The sequence below is a fragment of the Toxotes jaculatrix genome, chromosome 2 (genome assembly GCF_017976425.1).
Source record: "Toxotes jaculatrix isolate fToxJac2 chromosome 2, fToxJac2.pri, whole genome shotgun sequence".
NCBI classification, from domain to species: domain Eukaryota; kingdom Metazoa; phylum Chordata; class Actinopteri; family Toxotidae; genus Toxotes; species Toxotes jaculatrix.
The window spans coordinates 25378274-25405210 of NC_054395.1; the positions used below are offsets into that span (position 1 = coordinate 25378274).

At 41.2% G+C, this 26937-nt stretch overlaps 2 protein-coding genes across 2 annotated transcripts; both read right to left on the reverse strand.

Annotated features, from left to right (window-relative positions):
- Positions 1–6149: 6149 nt before the first annotated feature.
- opn7d (opsin 7, group member d) lies at positions 6150–8349 on the reverse strand. Its single transcript, XM_041059786.1, has 5 exons — positions 8247–8349; positions 7947–8109; positions 7434–7561; positions 6955–7289; positions 6150–6632 (listed from the first exon to the last, which is right to left on the reverse strand). Exons 1-5 carry the CDS (start codon positions 8335–8337, stop codon positions 6150–6152), a joined length of 1200 nt encoding a protein of 399 aa, XP_040915720.1. The 5' UTR covers positions 8338–8349.
- A 10901-nt stretch (positions 8350–19250) lies between these two features.
- On the reverse strand, positions 19251–22499 carry emilin3a (elastin microfibril interfacer 3a). Its single transcript, XM_041059822.1, has 4 exons — positions 22357–22499; positions 22094–22213; positions 21419–21942; positions 19251–21199 (listed from the first exon to the last, which is right to left on the reverse strand). Exons 1-4 carry the CDS (start codon positions 22497–22499, stop codon positions 19251–19253), a joined length of 2736 nt encoding a protein of 911 aa, XP_040915756.1.
- Positions 22500–26937: the final 4438 nt, after the last annotated feature.

Below are 26937 nucleotides of genomic sequence, written 5' to 3' on the forward strand. Positions count from 1 at the left end.
TCGCATAATGCACATTCTCAAGTGCATAGTGTTTTGTCACGGGGAAGGCCAGGGTGGCTCCGCTCAAGTCTGTGACAATCCCTCGAATGGAGCTCATCGCTGCCACCATGGCAAGTCACCTTGATGTCTTGTGGAGGAGAGAGTTACACATGGATCCTCAGGACTCAGTGTTTTGGACAGACAGTGCCTCTGTACTTAAGTACCTCAGGAATGAATCAGGTTCTTTGTTGCCAACCGAGTCTCAGAAATTCTCAGGGTTTCACAGGTATCTCAGTGGAGGTATGTAGCCACTGCACGTAATCCAGCTGATGTGGCCTCCAGAGGTTTGAAAGTGGATGCATTTCTGAAGAATGTGACATGAGTGTCAGGTCCCCAGTTTCTCAATCAACCTGAGATTGTGTGTCCTGTTAATCCTGATGATGTTTCGTGAACTTCCAACGGAAGACCTGGAATTCAAGAAAACTGTGGCAGTGAATGTTGTACAAGTTTCAGAGGAGGTTGATGCTGTGAGTCACATGATCAATTACTTCTCGTCTTGGACTGGTTTGAGGAAATCTGTTGCTTGGATCTTGAGATTTAAGAAGTGGCTCTTGGCTTGTTGCCAGAAGAGGAGAAAGTTAAGGATGGATTTGACACAGTCTGGTCTGGATTTGCAGGAAAGATGTCTGTGGGAGAAGGATATGGACGCTGTTAAAGGAGAGACAGTTTCAAGTTGTCTGTCAGTGGAGGAGCTGGAGAAGGCTGAGCTGGAAATTATAAGGTTCTGTCAGAGGCGGAGGTTCCCAGCAGAACTCGCCAGGCTGCAAAGTGGCAAAGCTGTGAAAGGTTGCAGCCACATTTATAAACTCTGCCCACTATTGGAAGATGGTGTTCTGAGAGGTATGCTGTAGGCCACGGACCGAGCCCCACTTTGTTTTGTTTTTTAATATATTAAACTGTTTCTTTACATTTTCGAAAAGTAAGTACGCCGAATTTGCTATTAGCGGTTCCTGTTTGCTGTGTATCATTGGGTGTGCTGAAAAGTACCAATATGTGACTTTCATACTGAAGAGTGTTTAAAAATGTGGTGATAAAACGTGAAGTTCTGCACTTAAAAGGAGCGTCTTTTCTGATTTATAAGCAGGTTTCTGGACGTTGGTGATGGTATTATCGGACAAGGAGGTAAGTCACATTGAATCTAAAGATAGAAGTATCATGTCTGTGTTCAGACTTGATTGATATATATTGTGACAAACGGCTGCCAGGGGTTTTCAGGTGGCCCACCTTAATGGCGGCTGTGAGCTGTGCATAAGTGCCACTGCTGCAACTGTTAATTGTGTTGAAAAGCTGCCAAATGTTAATAACAAACTGTGACATGCATACTGATCCCTACCAGCCACGTAGTTGTATCTGACAGCTGGCTCAGGATTGAACAGTTTTAACTGTTACTCATTGTAATTATGATTTACAGAACCGTTTATTTTTTGGATCCTCTATGACTAAGCACTGAATTAACAGTTTGCATGGTGCCAGAATCTGGTCTTCAAATGTTCTCTCAATCATTGCAGGATATTTGTGAACTTCACATGCCAGAGAGTGACAAGAGGTGCTCAAACTACTGCTTACAAGCAGTTTCCCAGCAAAAAAATGACAAAGGTCAGTGTGACACTTTTTTGTGAAGCTACTGTACAACAATGTGTGGGTGCATTATTGCTTTGTAGAGTCAGTGTAAATGTGATATCTGTTCGTTTGGCTGAGAGTCATGTTTTTCCATTTGTATGCACTAGAGGGCATCAGGGCATAAAGTAACAGTCAGTCAATCACTGACATAAACACATAGTCCATCATTGAGATAGTGACCGGAAAACCAGTAAATATGCGCATTTGAGAAGCTGGAACTAACTAACTTTTTTATTGTAAAAGACTAATGTAAATGGCTGCAGACTGTTTTACAGTTGATTAAAGTGGTGAGATTCAAAAATATCTTCATGTGAGCTGGAAAACCAACGTAATGATCTGAAAGTTGCTAAAAGCTGCACACCGCTGCAGAGTTGGGAGTTATTTCTCTATTTGTCTGGGATTATGAGCTACCTTTTTGACACTAAGTGAAGAGACATGAAAAGACCATGTCTACAAAGAGGCAACAAATGACAAAGATTATATGTTTACAGTGATATAAAGCAGTAAAAAAGAAGAAAAGCATTGCAACCGAGAGGCTTAAACTAGAAAAGTTTAAAAATTATTAAATTTGTTCATTATTAGTGTAATTATTTGTTTCCATGCACGGTCCTTACTAGTTTCATTTTGATTAATACAGGAGGATGTAGCTGTGACGTGAAGATGACCCTGCAAGACATGACTGTGGACTCTCAGCCAAGAGGTAGGGTGAAGAAGCCTAAACACAAAGAAACATCCCTTTATCTCTCTCTCTCTCACTCACTCACTCACTCACTCACTCACTCACTCATATACACACACACACACACACACACGCACACACACACACTTAAGAGCAAAAATTGTCCCCAAGTCATCATTGAGGCGCCAATCTCGGACCGAGAATTAAACACGCCAAAACAAATTTGTGTTTTGCGTTAACTGGAAGCCTGAGGTGGTGTGGCTGCACAAGAACAGCTGGTACGGCGAGTCATGGTCTGCATTTCAAGAGGGAGAAAGACAGAGCTAAAGAGACAGCGTTTTAGGGAAACTGAGGGGAAGAGAACTGGTGTGTGAGAATGGGACTGTCAAGAGGAAAATCAAATGAGGATAAGAATGTGAAGTACATTGTTTTGGATCTTTTACTGTATAAGCTCCACTCATTATCTCTGAAGTGACTCTTAATTTAAGCTCTTTTATATTTGGGTGCTGAGCTGGGTAAACTCTCACTCCATCTGTTTCCATATTTGTTTCCATCTGTCTCTAGAAAAAAAAAGCCTACATAGTCCAGAATCAAGACTCTGACAAATAATAGACACAGTCATCAAAATTGTGTGAGGTAAAAATTTTATTTTAGATCTATACCCAGCTACTGTAGAGCTACTATATGTGCCTGCCCATGTAGGATTATCCTGCCAGTTTCTCTATGTGCCATATCAGTTATTTTTCTTTTCATTCCTCCTCTGGCTATATCTCACTGCTTACCTATATTGGTTGCCAGAGAAAAGCTTATCCTTCAGCCCCCCCCCCCCCTTTTTTTTTTTTTTTTTTTTTTTAACAAGGAGGGAAATAAATTACTTTGCATCTAAGTGGGTCCTGCATGCATAATTTCTTGGGCTCCCTGCTGGCATGGGAGTTTTTATTTTCATTTTATCCCAGTTTAATTCAACTCTGATAGTAGATATAGATATACATTGTTTTTTATATGTGCTTTTTGGATGCACATGCATATTATCTTCAAAGGGCTGGCAACCCCCCGCCAGCTGCAGCTTTGCTGTCATCATGATTTTGGTCAGTGTGCTCAAAGATACTCCTCCGAAAAAAAGCAGTCTCGCTGGCAAACAAAGATATTATAAAGCTGCACTAAAATGGAAGTACTGCAGTGCACTAAAGTACAGTCCGTCAGCTTCTTAAAAAAGTGCCTTCACAGAATAAACTTCCAATCTACCAAGTGAAACATCAGTTTAAACACCTCATTAACTGGTTAGATGTTCTTTTAGTGAATGATGTTGTGCCTCCAAGTGCTTAACCAACAAATAGATTTGTCAGTTGTTGACAAATAATTATATGTATCTGTAGATTTTAGGAGCCATGTAAAGTAATATGATTTTTGAGTTTTCTCCTAAAATGCAGAGTGGAGCGCAGGCGGTACATTTGTATATTTGGTCTCAATCTTTCAGTTTCACTGTCTACTGAAACACAAATTCTGTTGTCTTAAAAAGGGAGAGGAAATTTTCTTTTCAGTCTTGAGAAGTGTTGTACACCAACCCAGGAATTTTAAACAGACAACACACCAAGGGGCTGCCAATAATGTCAGTACACTCTTGTTGGAAAATTAGAAGCTAAGTGAATTTGAACCTGATGTGCTCTGAAGTTAATGAACAGTTTCCAAAGCAACACTTCCTCACAGATAATTAAATTGAGTAGCATGGATGTTTTTCTTTTTTTTTTCCATTTTTATATCCTAACAATTTTGATAATTTTCACAGGGAAAAAGACAGTGTTTAAGAATTTCTCACCTCTCGCATGTGCTAGAATCTGTTCTTTATAGTGAGTCATTTTAAATTTACCATTGTCCTTATGTTTGTATTATTTATTTTTATGGCACATTTATGATGTCTAAAAACACTGGGCCTCCGTCTAGTTTGAAAATAATTCCAAGCCTGTCTGACAACAAAAATTATTGAATGTTTTTATTTCTTTAATAAATAAGGCTGCACAAGAATTGTATTTGAATAAATACAATAATATTGAATATCAACACAGAGAATATGCTTTCCTTTATATACACACATGAAGCTGCACAGAACAGTACCACGTTAAAAAGGGAAATCAGAATTAAATACAGTGAAGGGGTGGTTGTGATTTATAGGGAGAAATGATTGTTAGTCTTTTAATACATACTATACGTGCACGATCAGACATGGCTGTTATTATGATGATCTGAGTGATGTGATGGAAATTCACATTATTTAGCACAAAATACAAACATAAGAGCATCTACAGTACAATCTAATGTGCATGTAAGATTATGGGCACTGATGTGGAAATTACTGTCAATTTATGCTAGTTAAAAGATTAGCATAAATTAACAAAAATATTTATTTATTATATATTTAATGTTTAATTTCCATGTTTTTCACTTGGACATTTCTATTAAAAGAACATAGCCGATCTTCCTCTGCTTCCTCTTGTTCCTTGTTCTGAAAAAAATCCTGTGAAATGACATTAAGTAGCAGGTTAATTTAATGTTAGTAAATACTGTGTTTTCTTTACAGAGCAGAGCTCTATTCAAGCTGAAATCAAGGTTGGCACTAAGGGGGCCTGGAGAGGAGAGGGGTCCCACCGCCAACAATACTGTGAAAGTAAGTTTGTTAAGTTAAGGTAACCTCTAAAAGAAAGAGAGTGACTTCAGGTGATTTTCACAAAATAAAAATCTGAATTTCTGTCAGAACTAATGGCATAACACGAGGTGAATTTTTCTTTTATCAGTGTCCGAATCAGTCTTAAGGTCGACACTGTGCAAACATGGTTTTACCCGTTTTATCCGACTTTCTATACTAGGAGGATAACTGCAGGGTGCATGGCACAGTAGAGTGTCGTGAAGTGTGGACCTCTTCATTAAAGTGATACTTCACTTAGATTCCTCTTTTTTACTATCAGACACTCACACACTGACCCTGCGGGCTAGGAGTGGCTGCTAAAAATTGATAGTTTCATTCCTTACAGAAAACAGCAGCTGTCACTTTGATTTTGTGTCTCTGTTTCAGTAGATTCCAGTGGCGACAAGGAGAAAACATCCAGAAAAATATTCGAGAAAAATATTCACAGCAGGTGAATGCTCGATCATTTTGGGCTTGAGTACCACTTTAACATCTAAACCACCTGCATGGTTACATACTTATCTTAGTGGTGCTATCAAAGGAGGGACCGTAAACAATTTCTTCACCTCTTTTACAATCCCTAACAATAATTCTACATATCCTTTTTCTTATTTGTTTTCTTTGCACCAGCCAAGTATCAAAAAAGACTTGGTCCTCACGTTAAGCAGTATGTTACTGCCTGCACATAAAAGACAATGAGCTGCTTTAGGTCACATATTCGCCCAATTAACCTTGAAGCCAGGAGGGCTTCTCCTGTCTCATTTTCTGCTCTCTCAGAATCCAGTTGAATTGCAGTGCATTGAGATGAAACAGGAAACAAGCTGACACAGGAGTAGGCATCAGTACAGTACAAGTATAAATTTCTGTGGCAAATCTTCTCAGATGAAGGACGTACAGTGTGGATTTTTGGGAATCTCAAGCGTTTCACAGTGAAGGGCCACTTATGAGTGACTTTCGGGAAGAATGCCATCAAAGGGCCTTGCAAGTGTTGTCTTTCTGTAAAGTCTTGGTGTCACACTTGTTATAACTTGTGCAGGCCATTTGTTTTATTGTCCACGCACTTTTGTTGTCTCTGTCTTTTTGAGCACCTTTCCTGACATGTTTTCTTCATGAAAGAAGGAGGTTGCACCACTAGAGGAAATCAGCCTGTGGTTTGGATGAGAGCTGACTAACTGTCACCTCTCTGTAGGTGGATCCAGTCAGGATGCAGGCAGTCCTTTGGGCCGGGGTCACGTGACATAGTGCTGCATTCTCAGTGCAGTTCAGACACGCCCCGTAGCTCTCCGGCTGTCCACTTGAGAAGCGTATGGAGACGCTTGTGTCCTTATTGCGATGTGAGTTGCATCCGAAACGTTCTTTCGGATCTGACTGTGGACTTCCCCTGTAGATCCTCTGTCGTAACATAGACGTGTCTCTGTAGAGACACTCGCGAAAGTTGGGCTTACAGAGCAGGTAGACCACAGGGTTGTAGATGGTGGAAGACTTGGCAAACACAGCAGCCAGGGCGAAGGCAGCGGGAGGAACTTGTGTAGCGTCTCCGAAAGCAGCCCACATGGCCACAGCAGCATAGGGGGTCCAGGCGCCCAGGAAGCCTATACATACTGCTACTGACAGCTGTGGAGAAGAAACATAAAAAATAATATATGCATGGACACACATATCGCAGAAATGTCATGCAGAAGATTTAGAAGATAGTTTCACACCAGTGGAAAAGTATTGAACGTAAATGGTGTAGATACAAGTATCTGTAGTATCACCCCCCCAACACACACACAGGTAGCTACATATGCATGAGAAGGTTCTACAAAGATCAAGCAAATAATCCACAGTGTTTTTACAGACTCTGAATATTTCACTCTCATATCCTGCTCAGATCCTGTCAACTGCAAAACCTGTCAGTCAGTAATGCTGAAGTGACACACTCATATCCTCTGACCTTGACAATGAGAGTGTGTGCATTGGTGGTCTTGGTCTGTGGTGACACATGCTGCTGGACGGCCTGACGTGACCCCCGCACTGTCAGCAGAATGAAAGTGTAGGAGAGGAAGATGACGGTGCAGGGCAGTGCATAACAAAAGACGAAAAGGCAGACAATGTAAGACAAAGCTGAAAGCTCGTGGTTGGGTGCATGCCAGTCAATGCAGCAGGCTGTGCCGTAAGGTTCAGCACTGTAATGTCCCCACTGTGCCAAGGGCCCTACAGCAAACACAGATGCGTAACACCACACTCCAACCACCAGGAGGCGGGCATGTGACGAGGAGAACTTGTTACCTGATCAGACAGGAGATAGAAAAAAAAAAATGCTTTGCAGTTATTGTGGTTATGTTTTTTTTCCCCTCATGCTGTTCACCTTTGTGATAAAATCTGCAGTGTTGGCAATAACATGCTCATCAGTTTAGTTCATTAGTCCCTCACCATGGTTAGGGAAGCAGACTTTAAGGCAGCAGACTAAGGAGAGGGCTGTGAGGTTGGTCAAGCTGCACAGACCAAACAGTACTCCACACATAGCATAGAGCTGACAGGTGATTTCTCCAAACAGCCACCTATATGCACAGAGAAAGGGGAAAAGTGACGAAGACTAGAGCTGCATCTAACGGGTCTGTACAAAGTGAGGAAATAGGAGAAAATGCCTGTCACAATTTCGTAAAGCCCAAGGTGACTGCCTCAGATGCCTTGTTTTGTCCGACCCACAATCCAAAACCCAAAGATATTAAGTTTACAACTATATGAAATAGAAAAACAGATAATTCTCACAACAGAAAAGCTGGAACAAGACAAAAAGCATAAAGACATTAATTATTCATTTGTTCTAATGTTTATGGCAAGAAATATGACAAATCTGTGTAGTTGCTGATTATTGTTCACTGAGGAATTCAATTTGATGTCAAGATGGGAGAAATGAAGAAAAAAAGATAAGTATAGGAGTACCTGTGTGAAAAAGCTGATGGTATTGCCAGTGGGAATAAAGAGAGTGTCATCCCAAGGTCACTGATGGAGAGATTGATGATGAAGAACTCTGCTGGCTTCAAGGTCGACCGCTTGTGATATGCAACAAGTAGCAGAATGCAGTTGCCCATGAGGGACAATATACCTGTATAAAAAAAAAAAAAAAAAGAGAGAGAGAGATTAAGCTGGGCTAGAGATTGTGTACCTGCAGGGATTTGTTAAGCATGCATGGAGTCAGCAAAAGATCAACACGGCAGAGATTGGCTTGTTGTGTGGACTTACAGAATATGCTGTAGAGTGAACCCATGAGGATGTCATGCTCCTTGGAGATGGTGGAGGAAAACACAGCGGATGTGTCTGAAGCATTTCCCATCTAAAATGTTGGTAATATTAGCACAAGTTAATTGTAAGTAATGCAGTCGTGGAATAGTTCACTGAAACTCGATACTACACTGATGATTTTGTAAGCCTAAATGGCAACACTCTGAAGGGAGCAAATGTATTGGTGACAGACAGTTAATTTACACCAACAAAAGCTGCTCCCTCATTGCTTGGTCTTAGTATTTGAAACCAAATAAACATTTCTCTCTCACTCATTTTTGTTTCTAAAGCATCTAAAATATGATCTTTTTTGTACAATTCTTCCAGCCTACAGGATCAGATGTAGAGATAGATGAAAAAGCTTTTTTTCTTTATAAATAAAAAATAATCCTCAGCAAAAAGATGAGGACAATTCTGATTAAACAGAAACACACAAAGCAGGATTGACAGATGGAAAGAATTTGAGAGACTGTGTCTTTCAGGATTTACAACTGGGGTATGAGATGAGAGATTACGAGCCCGGGAACAAAACGGTTTCGATTAAGATAACACACACTTGAATTTGCTGTTAAGAAAAAAAAAATTCCCGGTTTGTCCCAGGTGTTTACACATAATGCGAGTGCGTACACATGCGAATGTAGTCCCAGTAAGAGTGTGGTCGTTCTGCCATGAAGGAGAGCTGACAGGTGCTTGACAATGTCAGAGGGCTAATAAATTAACCTAATAGATTGTTAGATGAATCTTCGGCCAGGCTCGTAATCTAGGCAATCAGTATCTTCTTGCCCAGCTATCCACATGCAGCATGGTGATTGCTATTCCGAGCATCACTTTGCTCGATAGAGGAATGAGACATAAAAATGAACATCGATGAGGAAAGCGAAGCAATACTTGGAGTGCTATCAGAGATGATGCAGAGGCATCATTGACTCTCAAGGTCTTAAGCAATCACACAGGATAAAGACTGAGGCTTCATTACTATGCAAGTCAGCACATCAGTGACGAAATGTCCAGTCAGTCTGAGTGGCCGAGACTTTGCAGAGTAAGTAGTTATGACCAGTTTTAGTGCCACTCAAATATACAAGAGGTCCACTGTTGTTTCAGCGCATGAATGATTCTGGCATCAATTAAATATATTGATTGTTTGTTTTTCACAGATATGTCAGTATTGATGAACATTCTGGCAGACACAGGATACAAAAATAATTAGGAATATATCTCGTTGACAGCTTCTCCTTATTTTTCCGTACTATTTCTAATATTACCTTTTTAAAATGAATTAGGGTCAAGAACAAATATTACTCTATATATATATATATATATATATAGCAGTAACATATACTCCATTCAGTATCAGCCTCAAAACATTGATTAGCACAGTGATTACCTCCTTCTTTCAGACTTAGACGATACAGTGTGTGTCTGGATGTTTCCTGGGTAATAACCACCCACTGTGAGTAGGCTTGAGAAAGAAACATCTGCTCACTCTGATCTGTGCAAAAGATGTTTTATCTCATGCAAGCACTTAGAATTAAAGCTTGCATTAATGAAAACGCTTCTGCACAGATCTGAGTGTGCGGCTACTTCCCTCTCATGTGTGCTGGTCTTTAAGATCCAGCTCCTCCACGAAGCCTGAGTGAGCGGTGCTCCCCTTGATTTGTGAACTATGCCATACTGTATCATTCAAAAAGTATTAGGTTGAATCAGCATTGTCTAAGTTATCAGACGCCTCGAAGTGCCTCTCATTAGCAATAACAGGAACAGGCTGCTTGTAGTTTGTCATTTGTATCAAGGTCGAACTCATTTTTTGTATTTGAACATGTTTATGTAACCGGTGAAATGAAAACTACCCGACCCTCAGCCATGTGAGTGAGAAAGTGAGAGAGAGGAGGTAGACGCAAAGAGCCGGGGAGAGCTTTACCAGCTGAACTGTGCCTTTGGTCCGCTGTGACAGATTGAGTATTTTCAGACTGGTTAAACTGTGACACTACTGTTATCGTTGCTCTGAGCCTGACCGAACGACTCTTCTGTTCAGCAGTGATTAACTGGGCGCCTTTGAGACAGTGACATTGACCTCCATATGGTGATGCATGGGGTAAACCATATATCTCCTGCTGACCTGTCTTATGAACCCCATGATTTCATATTTGATGGACCTCATCCTGCCCTGACCCATTTTCCCCAAGTTTTCTGTTTCTGTGGAGGCATTTGATTGTTTCATTTACTGAGGAAAACAATTTTAATCTGTCAATATGTAGTTTATTGCTGTTGTCAGCATGACAAGTAATGCATAAGTGAGCAACAAGTTTCCCTGCTGCGCGTCCTTAAATTTGTGAGTTTCACATGACGCCACTGAAACTAGGACCGTCACTCATAGCTATTAATGTCTGTAGTCAGAGGAGATAAGCAGCCATTTAAAAGCTGACAGGCAAGTCAGGGTCTGTAAGTGCAAGGACAGTGCAAACACATGCACGAGCTCATGAGCATTGGCAAGTACAGTGTCAGGGTGTCTGAATGGTTTTCAGAGATTTACAGCCAGTGGCGTACCTCAATATTTGACTTATGTTTAAATCTGACCTCTGAATATAATGAAACCCTGACTATTTCCGAAATCCTTGAGGTTCTCGCTCTGCGAAAACTAAGAGTTATTATATATAATTATATTAAATACAGTATCTTAATTGTTCTCATCCGTTTTATGTGACCGCTTTCCTTCAGCCTGTTCACCTCTCACCAAAGGCAGGAAATAATTTCAGAATCGGTATTTAAAAAAAAAACTGTGACTGTGATCTTATATTCACAGTCAACTGTCAGTGTTGGTGCCTGTGACATTACGAATCATAAAATATTTGTGTGTTTCTGAATATAAAGTGTCACATTGTGTTTTGTATGCTCTGGTTGATAGGCCTGCCCTTTCCCTTGTGTATTTACACTGTTTTCATTGGTGCGTTTCAAGGCAATATTGGATTTTTATTATTTATGCTTATATAAGTTATAAACATCCTTTTCTTATTTTGAGAAGATTTTTTTTTTTTTTTTTATAATTTAATCTGTTGATTATTAGCACTATTAATAATTTATTTAGTCTATTAAATGTCAAAATCTTATGGAAAAACAAATCTTGGCTTATTTTTAGATGAAACCAGAAAATGTGTGGCATTTTTGAAGTTTCAACTAAACTTTGCAGTGGTAGTCCACAAACCACTTGCATTGTCAGTATTTCATTAAGCTTGTGATGCACTGCATTGTGCAGTATTTAAAAGCAAATCTTCACTTCAGCTTGTATGACACACGGTGTGCTGTGCCCCTGAGGGGCCTTGTGAGACCTTTGTGAGATTGAAGTAGACTGTGTTCACCCTCGCTGTGTGTAACTGCCTCCTCATCTGTGAGTGACTGACAGTGACAGTGAAAGTGAATGCCGTCACGGTGCAATATTTACGCCATGGTTTAGCAGCATGACAGAGTGGTTAGAGGCTACTCTTTCAAACATCGCAGGACTTGCTGTGACATATCTTATGTAATGTGGAGAATGATCATGTGAGACACTGTGCAACCTAACATAGTGTGGTTAGGATGTCCAGCATCGTAGTTTAACAAGCTGACCACAGAGTAGTTGTGATCTGATGACTGTAACTGTACAGGTGTTGTTTGCAAACAACACAAACATTGGTCATTTGACACGTCTTTAAGTTTGACTGGATTATTTTACATATTAGATGCTCAATAAACAAACTAAATTATATATAAAAGATGCTCTAAATTATGTCCAGTGCTAATCTAGCTTTAAAATGTTGTTTCTTTTATTGTCTCTGAGTCTCTGATCTCCATGCCTGTGGGAAGGACAGCAGCCACAAAGAATGCAAAATAAATAAATAAATACAATTCTGCCACCCTAGTAAGTCGTGTCATCATCACTTCACCACGACTGCTTCCTCTTCATGACACAAACATATTACATAACCACAGTCTGATTGAGTATGGGAAAGCAAACGTTTCTGTGTCAGTGATGGGCAAAAGTCTTTAATCAGGCAGATTTTTTTCATTTGTTCTTTGCCGTTTGCCTCTAATCTTCAGCTGAAGGTCATTCACGTTGGTAAATAATTTTGTGTCCAACAGAAAGACATCATAATTGGTCATTGTCAACACGTATTGATTTTTCTGTTGTGAGGCTAGAGTGAGAACCCGCCACTCACATATTTCTGTGCAGGCAACAACAATAGGCGGTTCATGAGTGCAGGCATTCGTGTCCAGAAAAATGATGTGTGCCAAGCAGCCGTGGATCAAGTCGACAGGCTTTCTTGAAAGTGGCTTGTGTTGTGACAACTTCAACTTTGACTTAAAGATAAAGAAAAGCAGTCCTTTTTTTTTTTTTTTTTTTTTTTTTTTGTGGAGAGGGATGATCAGCGATCTCGTCACTAATCCTGCCGGAGATCCCACAAGTTGGCTGTGATGTCTGTGCCTTCATCTCATCAGCATTACAGCCGGCACAATCCGTTTTCACTTCTGTGAGACAGTATTGTAACCTTGACTGATGTCCTTCAGTAAATACCCTTTTAACACAACCAGATTTTATCATTTGAGAGGTGGAATTGTACGATAACAACCACTGCCAGTCAGAATAAACTACTAGACCTTTCCACATAAAATGAAAAGCAAAGAGAGAAACAACAGAAATTGAGTCATGTCAGCTTCTTTATCTCATCCTCCATGGCTAGTAATCATTGAAAACAACATCAGTAAAATTAGGAAGATCAAAGAATTGCTTCATCATCAAAGACCCTCATGTTTTTTTTTTTATTGTCTTCCTTGCCCTGAATTCAGACCAGACACTCCTTACCTTCCAGGAAGGAATGGCTTGTCCTCAGTTAAACTCATGGAGGCCAGGTGGAGAGCTGGACAGGGAGGAGAGGAGCTTGGCCAGTCACCGAGAGGGAGACAGAGACAGGGGCGCTGAACCCGTTTCACGCTCGCGCTGAAGAGTCTGGTTAAGGTATCCTGCTCCTCTTCAGTGACAACACACTTGCACACATCTGGCCAGATGGACACGCTCTCACTCTCTCACACAGCATACGCACTCATCATGATTGTGGAGATGCACTGAGCCCCAGTGATGTAGAACGAAAAGCCCACAGTGACGGCAGGCCAGCCAGAAAGAGAGAGAGAGAGAGGGAGGGAGCAAGAGAGAGAGGGAGAGAGAGAGGGAAAGAGGGATCAGCATAATACTGGCAAGCTCTGAGTGTCACTGATGACTCAAAGTACCGCTCCCCATTTCCTCTACCCGTCATAACTCGCTACTTTCCTGCTATACTTATCCCCTGCACTTTGATTTGTCTCTACACTTTGGCTTATTCACTGTCTTTACGCATATGAATCGTGTATGTGAATCATTGATGTAAGGTGGGTTTTCCCAAATCACAGTTTGCTCTTACACAGCTGCACGTTTCTGCACCAGTGAGCAGTGGTTTGCGTGTTTGTGTAATGTTTGTGTACTTGCTGAATGAGTCTACACTTGATCAGTGACTGTAAAGATGCTAATCAGAACCTGGAGGTGGGAAAACTGGCTGTTGATTTATGGATGCAGCAATGTCAAGGTGAATTTGGTCCTATTTTACATCTGATGAATATTTCTCTCTGAATATAAAATAATTCAGTGGAATATTAATATTGCAGGATGTGTCTGTGAAGTGGTAATTAAAGATAAAACTCAAAATTAGAAAAATTATGATTGTAATTTCTCATCATGTCAGTGTCAGATATCTTTCATCACTGTGCTAATAGCTCTCAGTGAAGAAATAAAATTGTGTCAACAGTTGATGATTGTCCTCAGTGAATGCCTGTTTTTACTGTGCTACTCGCAGTTAATGATCTTGCTAGTGAATGCTGAGAATTACCAGATGTTTGAAGTGATTGAAGTGTTAAGTGATTTTACTTAATTCATGTGTCCAAAATGCAGAAAATAAAGAGCTATCCTTTGTCATACAGTAAATCCAGTCCTGGTAGGGAGCATTTGTGCTGCACCTGAAGCGCTGTGTCATCCTACTTTTTCATACCCACCCGTGCAGTTTGCTCGCAGCGGCGCCGCTCCCAGACTGACAGTCATGGAAAGCTGCTTAAGGGAGCACGGGCTCACTCGCTGAGCTGTGTCGAGGCTGCTGCAGGGCTGTCGGAAAGCAGTAAAGAGCAGTGCTGTCATATTAATACTTCGGCACGGGGTCCTGGTCCTACTCAGGCCTCTCGCTCTGACACGTTTAGATGAACTTAGTGTCACAGCCTCTGGTCCGCTGTAGGAGGAAGTCCTTTCAGTTATATATTAGAAATGACGGCAGGCAGGAAATGATCAGAACAAGGGGAAATTATGAGACATCATTTGGGTATGAAAGCAGTCACTTTCCATCAGAGACATGGTGGATGTCAATAAGTGATTTTTGCTTAAAATAAGTCATTTTTTTGCCACAGTAGCTGCATGACTGTAGGGATGGCAACAAGGGTGATTATTACTTTAACAATGATCCATGCTCCATACTTTTACATTTTCATTCTTGGTGGATGGTAAGCTGAAATTGCCATCCAGCCTCTTGTTAGGTTAGCAGTGGTGGTATATTGAGACCAGAAGCCATCCCTCAACCTTTGAGAGGCTGGATTACAGAGCTTTAGGCTACAGAATTAATCTGATGAGCTACTGCAGTATGACTAATTGGTGCTTCTAGGAATTTTGGTCTGCTTCTTTCCAATTAAATATCTGAATGTGAATGTAGAATAATGAACATCTTTTCAGATGAACACTTTTTTTGTTTCTTACCTGTCACTCTGTCACTCTAATTACTGAATCCTACATTTTGCCCAAAGATAAGAGAGAAAAGCAGAATAAATGTCAAATTTAATCCATTTCATACAGGAAATCTCAACAGTGTGTATCCATTACATGATCAGCAAGGTCAGCAAATTCTGCTGGTATTAAATTAATTGGCTTCAGTTAAATTAGTTAAAATAGTTGTCACATCACAAATACAAATGAAGTGAATACTGGTTGATTCCATACTTGTTTATAGTCACATCACATCCTATTGCTTTTTTAACTTTACCTTTAGCATAAGCTGGCGCTTGAGTTGATTTTCAGTGATTTGTCTGTTTTATGATGAGGACTAAATTATAATTTAAGAGTCATTCCTATCCGGGTGGCTGGAGAGACAGAAGGCTGAGACCACAGTGTCCTGGTCACAGCAGTTTGAGTCCGAAGGGTACATTTAATGTTCTCTCAGAGGTGTTTATTTCAGGCTGCAAACTACTCACATGGTTGATTTATCAAACAGTCCCACACTCACATTGTTTTCATCTAAGAGACTGAACAGCACCAATGTTCTTATGTGAAGATGTGCAGCTATTTATTAACTAAGTTAAACAAAAATCGATGTGGCTGACCAGTACATTGTGGGCTTCAGTTGTAACCCTTAAAACAGTTTTGTTTTTGACAGTATAATAAAACATAAATGATTTGAAACGGCATCATTCAGCGCTTCTGCCCAGTGAACCAGCCGTTCAGCTCGTCCTTCAGCCTCGTTGTCAGTGGGTCTCTTCTTTTGTAAGAGAGTGACTGAGTTTCATCAGATTCTAAGGAGGACAGAACAGAGCGGGACGTTTAATTTAACTAACACCATGTGAGAAATTGATTGGCTGCTCATACATAGGTCTGTTAATTCTGCTTTTCAGTCACTTAATGGAAACTGCAGAAGCGAGTTAATCTGATGTAAGGTTAGCTGGGCTGACATACCGGTCTCACAGTGAAAAACTGATTCGTAAAGCCAGTATGTCAATATCCTTTCATATCCTCAAAATTCCATGTTGACGCTTTATCAGCAAGGACAGGATCATGAAGCCTGTTATGTGAATGTCCCTGTTTTAATGGTTTTGTTTCTTTAAATTTTAAGGGGACGCAAAGTTTAAAAATTATAAAAACATGTTGTAATTGGGCTGCAGCTAATGATTATTTTCATTATCATTTATAAAATCATCTTGATTACTTTTTCATATTAATCATTGAAATGTCAAAAATGACAGAAAAATGCTTGTCATTAAAGGATTTTTTTTTTTTATTTCTAGCTTAGAGCTACATAAGAAGATCAGTACCACTGCTATGTCTGTATATTATCTTAGGAGCCATAGGCGGCAGTTGATTAGTTTAGCTTATGCCACATTCACGTCATATATGATGGAAGGTAAATTGGAAAGATACCCAACTTTACGGCTCACAGGTGTTTATGTCTTTGGACAACCCAAGTTGGCAGCTGTTAGTCTTCAGGCGTTTTTGAGGCTATAAAATGAAATAACATCAAGGGCTAAAAAATGTGAAAGCCAGCCATTTGAACAGAAACATTTTTACAGGCTTTGGTTTTGGGACCCATCCATGATAGAGACATGGTTTGAACAAAATCTGAGACGGTACTGCAACAACCGTATCTTATCTGACGCTAAATGACTCATAAAATCTTCGTGTTTATGGAGGATCTTCCCTCCGTAGGCATGATTTAATTTCCCTTCTGGTAGCCTTGTTTGTCTTAGTATTCTACTTCTGCTTTGAAGACTGAGCCAAATTGTAGTTTAGGCACTTTCATTCCTCTGGCAGAAATCCGTCTTCTGTGAGTGATACAGGCTAGACATAACCCAGTGTTTAGATAAGGACTCAGTATTTCATCTTCTTGACACAACAAAAGGTGGGAGACTTGTGATATAGCATCCCTGCATTTGTTACGTGTTATTTATCATTAAAAAACACTTATGTTTCTAAATTTCACTGTTTTGTAGGCATAAACACAACTTTCCACCAACAACTTATTCAGTGTAGAAGACAGAAGCTCCAGCACAGTGTTACATGATGCTGTTTCTTGAAAAGTGTCAAATCCTGGAGCTTATTACTAAGAAGCTCGGAGTCCTTGATTCAAGGTGTTCCTCTCCTGGGCTTCCTCTTGGATGAGCCAGCTATAATCACCACTGTCCGTTCTCTGACCATCACTATAATGAGGACAAAAATTCTCCTTTCACCTTAAGCTTCTACAGAGGACATTATATAGGATGATTCACATTTTAGACCGCTGCAGCCCTCTGTGTACTCAAATATCCTTTGTCCTCTGTCTTTGTGCCAGCTTTGCCTTTTGTGATTTGGGCACATGCCTTGGCCAGTGACAGTTTGCAAGGTTTGCAGGGTACAAAACTCTGAATCGGATCCATGAGTGAGCAGTGAGGAGACTCAGAGTCAGAGGAGATGAATTCACTAGAGCCCCCCGACTGCCCTTTCTGTCCAAGTGTCTGCTTGGAAACAAACAAGATTAATGTGTTGTTGTCTGGGTTTGTGTGAGGTGTGAACTTAAAGGAGACGCGAGGAATACAAAAGAGACATTTTTGAAAAAAAAAAAAAAAAAAATCCAAACAGTGACAGAGATGTAATGGAGCCCTGAACCAATGTGGGACTTGTGTGTTGTAGCAGAGAGAATGGCATACTGTTTTGTGTATGGGTTTGTACATAGTACCCTGTTATTCAGTTTTTTTTCTTTCATGGAAAATATGTTTACCTTTGCACTTTAAGTAATGGAAGAAAAGTTTGTAGGTTGTGTGTGAAAGGTTGCCTTTGGAAGCAGTGGGATATCTTTCTCTTCCTGTCACTTTCTGTATGTGCATGTATATGCATGAACCTGCATCATTACCTAGGTTTATATTTGTGTCTGGAGATTGCTCCGTCCATCACTCAGCACTTCCAAGCAAAAATTTGTTGTCTATCTTTTCTGTCCGCCCTCCTTTCCTGCCCGGCATTTTCATAGTTATTATTCACCACATGTCTCAGGCTGAAATGTTTTCACACAGCAGTGAGCTCATCTTCCAAATAGGTGCCATTTTAATGGTTGTTTGTCCAATAGGGGAAGAGGAACTAACAGGGGAGGGTTATTAGCAAGGTCACCCAATGCTCTGTTGTAATGTCCAATAAGAACTGTCCTCAGAAAGCTGGGTTGGTAGATTTGTAGCCTAGAGAGAGAGAGAGAGAGAGAACGATCTGCATGCTGCTGTACTGAAGTGCTCCTGTCTGTATCACCTTGACAATAATGCCAATATGTAATTTTATTTTGGCAAGCAAGGGCTGTCCCCATGAACTTAAATTTTTTGAAGGAACATTTATTCTCTACACAAGCATAGCTTCAGCAAAGTCAAGTGTCAGTAGTCTCCAGCAATTAGAAATATCAGTGCTTCTCTGTTGCCCTCTTGTGGTTTCCCTGCATTTTTACATCAATACTTCTCACCTCCAAAGTGACACATGACTAGTTTCTGAAATTCAGGTTTGTTGTTGTTTAGAAATTCAGTTCAGATGCCAGTAGATTTCTTAATATACATATATTTTTTATGGGTTGAACACTTTTTGTTTGAAATGTCTGTTAACCAAGAAAACATCAGCAGTAAAGAAACTTGTTTATTGGATGGTCAGTACTAAAAAACCTTGAAATTAAACTATTTATAGCTTAAAATGCAAACATTTTACACAGGATTACAATTAGAACAGAAGCTAATGCTCAACAAGTGAAACCATATAAAAACATATCTTGGATACCCCATAGTCTTGACGTAAGAAAATCAATACAAAAACTTAAACACGTAAACATTGTAAAACAGCTGTTTTGTGAGCTTTACAGAAACAGCACAGTGAGACAGGTGAAGTTTTCCTGAGTCACTGGGGCCCTAAAGAATGGTCCATTGAAACAAACAATTCATGCTGGCACCTTCCTGTTACAATTTTTAGTCAGAATTAGCTGCCATTTTGTTTTCATGTCATACTGTTAACTAAAAACATAGTTATTTCAGTGCAGGTTTACAACCTTCGTATTTTACAATTCAAATAATAAGATGGGTGTTTCGTGGATCCCCACTACACCTGCAGAATATTTACCCTTTTTCATTCATTTTTAAAATCTATTGTCCGTATAAATTGAACTAATTCAAAGAGAAGGTGTCCCCTCGTCTTGGCTCTAAACTTTGTTGTGTCGGCTCTGCCTTGGAGGTGCAGTTTCTGAGTTCACCTCTCAGCTCAGACAGCTGTTGAGCATGGCTGGAGAGAGTCCCATTTACTTGCAGGAGAAGCCCGTTAGGTTGTCTCTCTAGCTCCTCCCTGATTCTCTCCAGGTCCTCTGCCAAGTAATTTAGGCCCTTGCACTGGTCCTCCACACTGGCAACGCGCCCTCCAACCTCAGTTACCTCTTTCTGGACCCCCATAGCAGTGCTCCGGCACCCCCGGACCTCCTCTGCAAGCCGCCTCTTCATCTCATGCAGCTCACCTTTAAGTCGGGTCAGTCTGCGCTCACCTGCCCCAAGCATGGAAGCCTGATGTCCAACCAGCTGGACCACACCCTTTATCTGCTGGGCTAGACGAGCCTCTCTCTCATGCCAGGAGCTGTTAGCTTGACCCACCTGGTGGACAACTGTTCCAATGGAATCCTGGAGGCCTCTCAGGGTGCGGTTGACAGAGCGGACATTAAACTTGAGAATTGTGAGCTCTCCCTGAATGGGAGCATCTCCTTCTGCTTGTTCCCGTTGTTCCATGAGGGTCAGATGCTTCAGGATATCCTGCAGTGTGACATTCAGGGTGTTCAAACGGTCATCTTGCATGTCCAGGACCTCCTTCACATTCTGTGCCTCTGCCAGGTTAGCACTTGGCACAGCAGAGTCTCCCTGGATGGCAGATGGGTTTTGCATTGTGGAGCAGGAAGAGGAGCAGAGAATCTCAAGGCTGCTCAGGTGTTTCTGCACCCTGTCCACATCCACCTCTAGTCTGCTTCGGAGGGACTCCAGTTCTGTCTCCAGAGTGGGAACAGTATGACCCTCCAGCAGTGCGGGGGTAGTGGCATTGCCCAGCTCCTCCAAAGCTATCAATAAACGGCCCTCCAAAGCCCTCAGTTTACCCTCCATTCTGGCCTCCAGGCCCTGTCCTGTCTCGGCTCTGTCTGGCACACTCCTCCTCCTTCCAGACTCATCACTTTTAATCTGCCCTGTCAGGTTGAGCTTGGCCTCAACGTACCCCAGACGCCCCTCCAGAATTCCTTCTATGTGGTCCTTATGTCCACCCAGCTCCACTCTCAGGTGCCCCTGGGACTGGTTGAGGCCTGCCACTGATGTCTCCAGAAGCTGCACTCTTTCAACCAGTCCACTCATTCTACCACAGCAGCTTTCTGTAGCCTTTAAACCGTGGATCTGTGCCTGGAGGTTTCTTAGCTCTGTTCTCAAGTCTGCGGTACTTTCCTGCAGAGCGTCTTCCATCTGCTCCTGCCCCTCGCCTTGCTGTCTCTGGCACTGGCGGCGCACATCTCCAGCTTTCTCCTCGCATCGGGCCTCTGCACTCTCCACACGCTTCTCAAACCCACCAAGAATTTCTGTCCTGGCTGCACTAAGCTTGGCATTCATCAGCTTCTCCATAGCCCTCTGTGCATTTCCCCCAAGTTTGCTATTGGAGTCCGATACCACTCCTTCTGTATTTGACAGCTTCTTCAGTTCTCCATCGTGTCCCATCACTGTTGCTTTGAGTTCCTGCAGCTCTACTGTCTTGGCTTGCAGCTCGGTCCTGAGCTCCTCTACCCTTCCATTCAGTTCTGCAAGGCCTGGAAACACGTGTCTGCCGTCTAGACCCTCAGTCTCAAGATTTCCCCCAGGAATCTCTGCAAACCCTACAGTGGACAGACTAGAGGCTAAAGCTGGAGCAGGAACAGGACCAGGGGTAGCAGAGAGCAGAGCTGAAAGCATCCTGTTGGCGTCCTCTCTCAGAGAGGCTCGTAGACTGTCCTCCAGTCCATTCATAGTCCCCCTCAGTGTCTCCAGACCCTGGTTTAGACGTCTCACATCTTCCTCCATTCGATATATCCGCTCCTCTGTCTCACTGTCTAGAGCCTGACCTAAGAAGAGAGAGAAAAGCTGTTAGCAAATTAAAACAAATCTACTACAGTTTTGTGCTGTGGTGTAACTGCAGTTTGAGTCTGGTTCAAAAGAATAAATCAGTCTTTCAGACTTCAAAATAATTCTGTTACTGTGTGAGGGAAATAAATGTGAGTCGCTTATCCACTAAATAGTCAAATCCACTTAGAATTAGGATGTAGGTTGGAATTAGGGCACACCTATGGTCTCACCCTCAGGCTGTTCACCACCAGGGGAAGGAGGAGGGATTTCCTCTAGTACATGTTCCTCAGGTCCTTGGCTATGCTCATGTTCTTGGTCATTCTCTGTGTGATGTGGCTCCTGATGGTCTGGCATCGGCTCTTGCTCTGGCTCAGACGGGTAGGGCTCGAAGGAGGTGTCTGGGTAGGAGGAGGACCTCGGCGGTCCAAAGTGAGGCATTGGGTAGGGGTTAAAACTGCTGGTGGGCGGTCCTTTGGGTTGACTCCATGGGTTGGCTTTCACAGCGGTGTTAATAGGTGGTCCCTTAAACATGGGACCCTTGAACATGGGACCTTTGTACTGTGGTCCCTTAAACTGTGGGCCTTTCATTGGCGGGCCCTTGAATGGCGGCATCATTTTCATAGGGTGTTGGTAAACTGGCTCCATACAGCCATAACCAGAGTAGCCTGGACAACAACGCCACTCCAGCTCTGTGACGGTTTTATGTGCCACCTTATACATTGGTTTGTAAAGCAGACGATACCTGAGGGTAACAACCAACTATTAGTCAGAAACGTACACTTGACTCTAACATTTTATGCTCAGAAGTGATATTAATCCCAATTTCATTTTATGTTATGGCCTATCAAGAGCTAAATGTCAACATGACACAACAAGAGTTTTTGTTTACTCACATCAGAGTTGGACATTTCTGACCCCAGGAACACTTGTTGTACTCAGCTTTTACGTAGGGGGCTGCCCCATCCTGCACGGTGAAGGAAACTGTCTTTTCAGTGACATAGGCACAGTGGTTCCTTCAAGAGAAGAGATAAAAGGTGTCACATAAATATTATGTTTAGTTGACTGTGAAAATACAGTAAAATGCAAATTAATAAATTTATTAAACTCATACTTGATCCCTCAGAGCACAAGACAGAGTGAGAGAGACAAAACTTACTTGTGTCTGCTGGTGGGTTTCCCTTGGTCATGGTAGTGACTGAGCCCAGCTTTATGCTGGAATGGTCTGTAGAACTTGGTTTCAGCCAGTGATAAAAACAGAGTCATGAACACAAAAGGACTCGCAACCATCACTAAATGCATCATTGAATGTCCAGGGAGTCTTCAAACCGAGGCAAAGGTGAACTCACTCACAGAAGAAAAAGGTATTCCTTCATTCAAGGGCAAGTAATACCCTAAATATCCGTCTTCACTCACAATTCCCAGGCCTCTGACAGAACAAGATATTTCAACATGTACAAACTCAGAAAAAAAATTTGACATCAGAAAACTGGATTTCAGTCTCTGCAGTACAACCTTATTTGGCTGTGCTAGAAAGAAGAATGCCACCCTGTGAATGTTGACCCTGATGCAGGCTGTGGGTGTGGTGGACTCTGTTAGACTGACAGCAGTCCACTGTGAGTTTGGTGGACCACAGACGCCCACTAATAGGGCCCCACTGGCATCATCTGCATATCTCCTCCCACTCAGCCTCCTCAAAGTAACACCAGGTTGACGTTAGAGTAGAGAATAGAGCCCTCATCTTCACAGCTGGGTAGTCATTGCTGTGGGATTCTGTGGTACCCAACTTTATAGAAAATCCAGTTTTTATGATACATGTAGTTTGAAGGCTGTCTCTACCAATCAGGGCCAAGGCTGAAGTCCCAGCTATTTTCCCATGGTGACATCATGGCAAACCACAGGGGAAATAGTGCATCACCTCCAGAGTGTACAACAGCAAACCTTGTCCCTAGCCATTTTTTTTTTTTTAATTTTAGTGTAATAGTGGAAATAATAATCTAAGGTGGATATGTCTGACAATTACTTATTTGTTCTTTAGAGTGTGAAGAAGACTTACTCTGTATTTTGTGTGAAATTTAAATGTGTAGGGCTTCTTAACAGAACACATTTTGACATGTCACAGTAGAAAAGCACTTGTGTAAATAATAAAATGAATGATGGCTGAATTCCATTTACTTTGGTTTCAGGGTCCTGGTATTTATGCTGGCTCACTGTATCACACTGGCATGTCTTTCTGTGGCACTTGAATAGAGCTGAGCTGCTGTTGTTACTGCTACTATGATAAGTCTGAATGTCTGCTGTGAGAAAGGCCTTTCAGTTACAAAACCTGCCTAATACTTTGATCTAAAAGTTGGCACCAGCATCGATTAAAAGCATTTTTGATGCTGCCAGTGCCTCTTGAAAGCCCACTTTGTGAAATCAACATCAGCCTCTGTAGCCATTAATAGCTCCCATTCTCCTTAGTTGACATACAGTGCCTGTATATGTTATTCATTATTAATTTGAGTTATTGTGCATTATCGAAAAATCTGTCGATAATTTTTTGGATTAATAGTTTAGTCTGTGTAGAACAAAAATGTCCATCACAAAGAAAATTCTGCAAATTGTCCATCACAGTTTCCCAGAATCCAGAGTGCAACAGTAGTAGTTTTAAGAATCTTTACCGCAGTGTAGAAATGCTAGGAAAAAAAAAGGATTCATGTAAAAATCCAAAAATATTAGCATCATATGAAAGTAAAAGGAAAGAAGAAGAAGAATAGCCTATTTCATGTAAACCAAGTATCAATAATATCATGAATATTGATAATATGAATGGATTATAATTATGATTTGTTCATGTGTAAACACCCTTATTGTTGTAGCTGGTAAGGTTGGGGCTTATGTTACTGCTATAATACCACCTTAATATACTTAATATATTAGCTGATAATGATTAATCAGTTATCTTAATCCTCTACTATAGTGTAGTTTAGAGTAAGTATGTGGTGCTAAAGTAGCATCTAGCAGTCTCACAGTGGAATCTGTGAAACATCTTGGGCTCTTTTACTTCACACATGCACATTGACACAGTCTAAGCCGACCTAACAGCAAACCTCCAGGAGCAGGAACAAATAAAAACAAATACGCTGTGTTGAGGGCCGTGACAGTACACACCCAGGCCGTGCCCCACAAGCCCACACATTCATTCATTCACAACACAAGTCTTTGTACAGTTGAAGAAGTTCACCGGCCTGAGTGTAGAAAGAACCCTGGCAGCTCCACTGTGTCACAGCCTGGACTCTTTATATTTAAAGGCCAATTAGAAGGAGTCACATTTTATCTGCATTTATCTGTTTACACACTGATGCATCAGTACGAACAATCTAATAATGTCGTATAACAAAAATCGGTCAGAGAGGCCATTTTTCTTTTACTTTGGTTACCTTTACTTTAGTTACTACATTTAGTTGTTTCTTTCTGACTTTTACTTGTAGTGTTGGATCCTTATTTGATTGAGCATACAGTACATGCAGACCACCGTTGGTTCCAGACATTCTTGAAAAATGTTTCGCTGTGATCATTGTAACTCGACCTCATTTTGAACAAGAGAAACTCTGTGTCCATTATTTTGTAGGCATCTTGTGATTGACCCAGGCCCATTTCCTGTATCCTGTTTGTACCAGGTCCCACCTCTTCTACCTGGAAACACCCTGTTCGGTGCAAATACACACCAGTGCGCGTACATACATATTCTCTGCGAGCGCTTTTACCCTCTTGATTTGTAAACAAGCTCTCATTGTATCACGTGAAACATGTTGCAGAGCGCACGGCACCCAGACTCATACTTTCTGGTCCTGTGAGACAAATGCAGCTTTATTCTGCAGGCCTGTGGCTGCTCCACCCAGACTTTTCCTTGAATGGCATCACACAGAAACAGCTGTTTTAGCTTCCACTCACCTGCCCATCATAACGCTTACGTCAGACTTAAGCTGTTGGTGGACTTCTTGACATCCTGACCTTGTGGATTGGGTGAGGCCTAATTTTCCTGCATGCTTATGAAAAAAAAGTGGAGAACACCAAGTATGAGTCAGTGAAAGTCTGTGCAGCATATGGGGACTTACATTTTTGTTTATCTCTTCTTTTTTTCTTTGTGTCTATTTAGTTTTAACACCAGCGGTCCAAATTCTGAGCCACCCTGCAAATCTCTTTATGTGTGTCTTAGGTTTTGAACAAAGTCGGTGCCTAGCTGGACCGTGTAGCTTTGGCAGTGCTTTCACAACAGCACTTCTGTCTGGTTGGTAGAACATTTGCAAATCATTTTCAGCATTTGTTTTAACTGGCATGGAATAATAGATGAGTTGGAGCATGAGCCACAGAGTGTGAGAGTTTTTTTTTTCCTTCTTTTTTGTAAATAGTTTCTGCATGAAGTAAAAATAAATTCTGAGCCTGATAAAACCTAATAATTCTGAACACTATATGACCCAAATCTCTTCACTTATTTCCTGTCAGTTTATCATACAAATGTCTAAATGCATGTTAATTTGTGAATGGCTGTAAACTGACAGTGGGAAAACGCAAGTTTTATTCATCAGATTAATTGTAGGAGAGTTTCAGAGTAAAAGGTTGGAAATGCAGGTTAAAGTTGTGTCTGATTTGCAGCATTGTTTGTTTTAAAGTGGCCTAGATCCGCTTGTGTATGTTCACAGCCATGTAAAAGAACAAACAAGAGTAATTGGTCGGTCACAACACTTCACAAACCTGAACCTTGTTTCCTGTGCTAGTTCACCCACCACAATGTGCTTTTTTTCCTACCTCTTTATACAACATCTGAGGATATGTTTGAATGCACATGGTTTATTTTCACACTTTTGAAAGTTAATTCTTTCTGAAGCGTCATCATCTGGAGAATGAACAAACCTAATTTGGTGGCCACATGTCTTGGCACACTTCACACGTTAGCCAAGAAGTTTTTGTGTGTTTACTGATGCCAGACTCATGGCAGTGTGTACACATCTGGAGACAGCCAACACACACACACACACAGACACACACAAGCACACGCATGTGTCTCCATAAAGATAAACCACTCTACAGAAACACTTTTGCTCAGAATTGGCTATCGAAGCTTTCCTTTTTTTTTTTTCTGTCATGATCCTCCCTGAATTCTGTTTTTTCTTGATAAACAGATCTACTTGATTTTCTTTGCTTGTGTTTTATAATTGTTTTTTTTTCACTCTTGCCTAGAAATGTCTCTCAATACTGAATTTTATTTTTTCAAAAACAGTTTGGATAACAGTCTGGGGAGTAAACCAGATAATGTTTCGGTTTAATCTAAACAAAGGTTGGCATTGTTGCCAAATGTGAGGAAGTGAGTACGTCAAATAGCAGAAAACTCTAAATTAACTGGAACTGCAGTGAAGTTTCTGTGTATTTACAGTATACAAACAGAGAGTTGGAAAGACAGATAGATAGATGGACTGATAACTCAATTATTTTTGTAATGTATGACTGGAGATTATTTTGCCTGTAATATTTGACATTAGTACATGCTGTAAAGGGCAAAGGTCGCATTCTTGCTTTGTAACTGACAGTGTCTGCATGTTGGTACATAACCTGTTGTAAAAGCCTTGTAAATACAATATGGAACAATAGTATCACCTATTCCAAATCAGCACGCAGTACAAGAGCTCACTGTACACAGAATATGACTGCCCCCTTGTGTTGACTGTTGATCTAGACCTGAAGGGGAAATCTTTAAACT

Bases quoted from the DNA above. Each gene is read 5' to 3' on its own strand.
- emilin3a (XM_041059822.1), bottom strand. From the start codon at position 22,499: ATGCATTTAGTGATGGTTGCGAGTCCTTTTGTGTTCATGACTCTGTTT. The intron at 21,943-22,093 runs GTGAGTAAACAA...TGTTACCCTCAG, and splicing joins CAGAAATGTCCAACTCTGAT to GTATCGTCTGCTTTACAAAC. The intron at 21,200-21,418 runs GTGTGCCCTAAT...CTCTCTTCTTAG, and splicing joins GCCTGAGGGTGAGACCATAG to GTCAGGCTCTAGACAGTGAG.
- opn7d (XM_041059786.1), bottom strand. From the start codon at position 8,337: ATGGGAAATGCTTCAGACACATCCGCTGTGTTTTCCTCCACCATCTCC. The intron at 8,110-8,246 runs GTAAGTCCACAC...TTTTTTATACAG, and splicing joins TTCACTCTACAGCATATTCT to GTATATTGTCCCTCATGGGC. The intron at 7,562-7,946 runs GTACTCCTATAC...CTGTGCATATAG, and splicing joins CCATCAGCTTTTTCACACAG to GTGGCTGTTTGGAGAAATCA.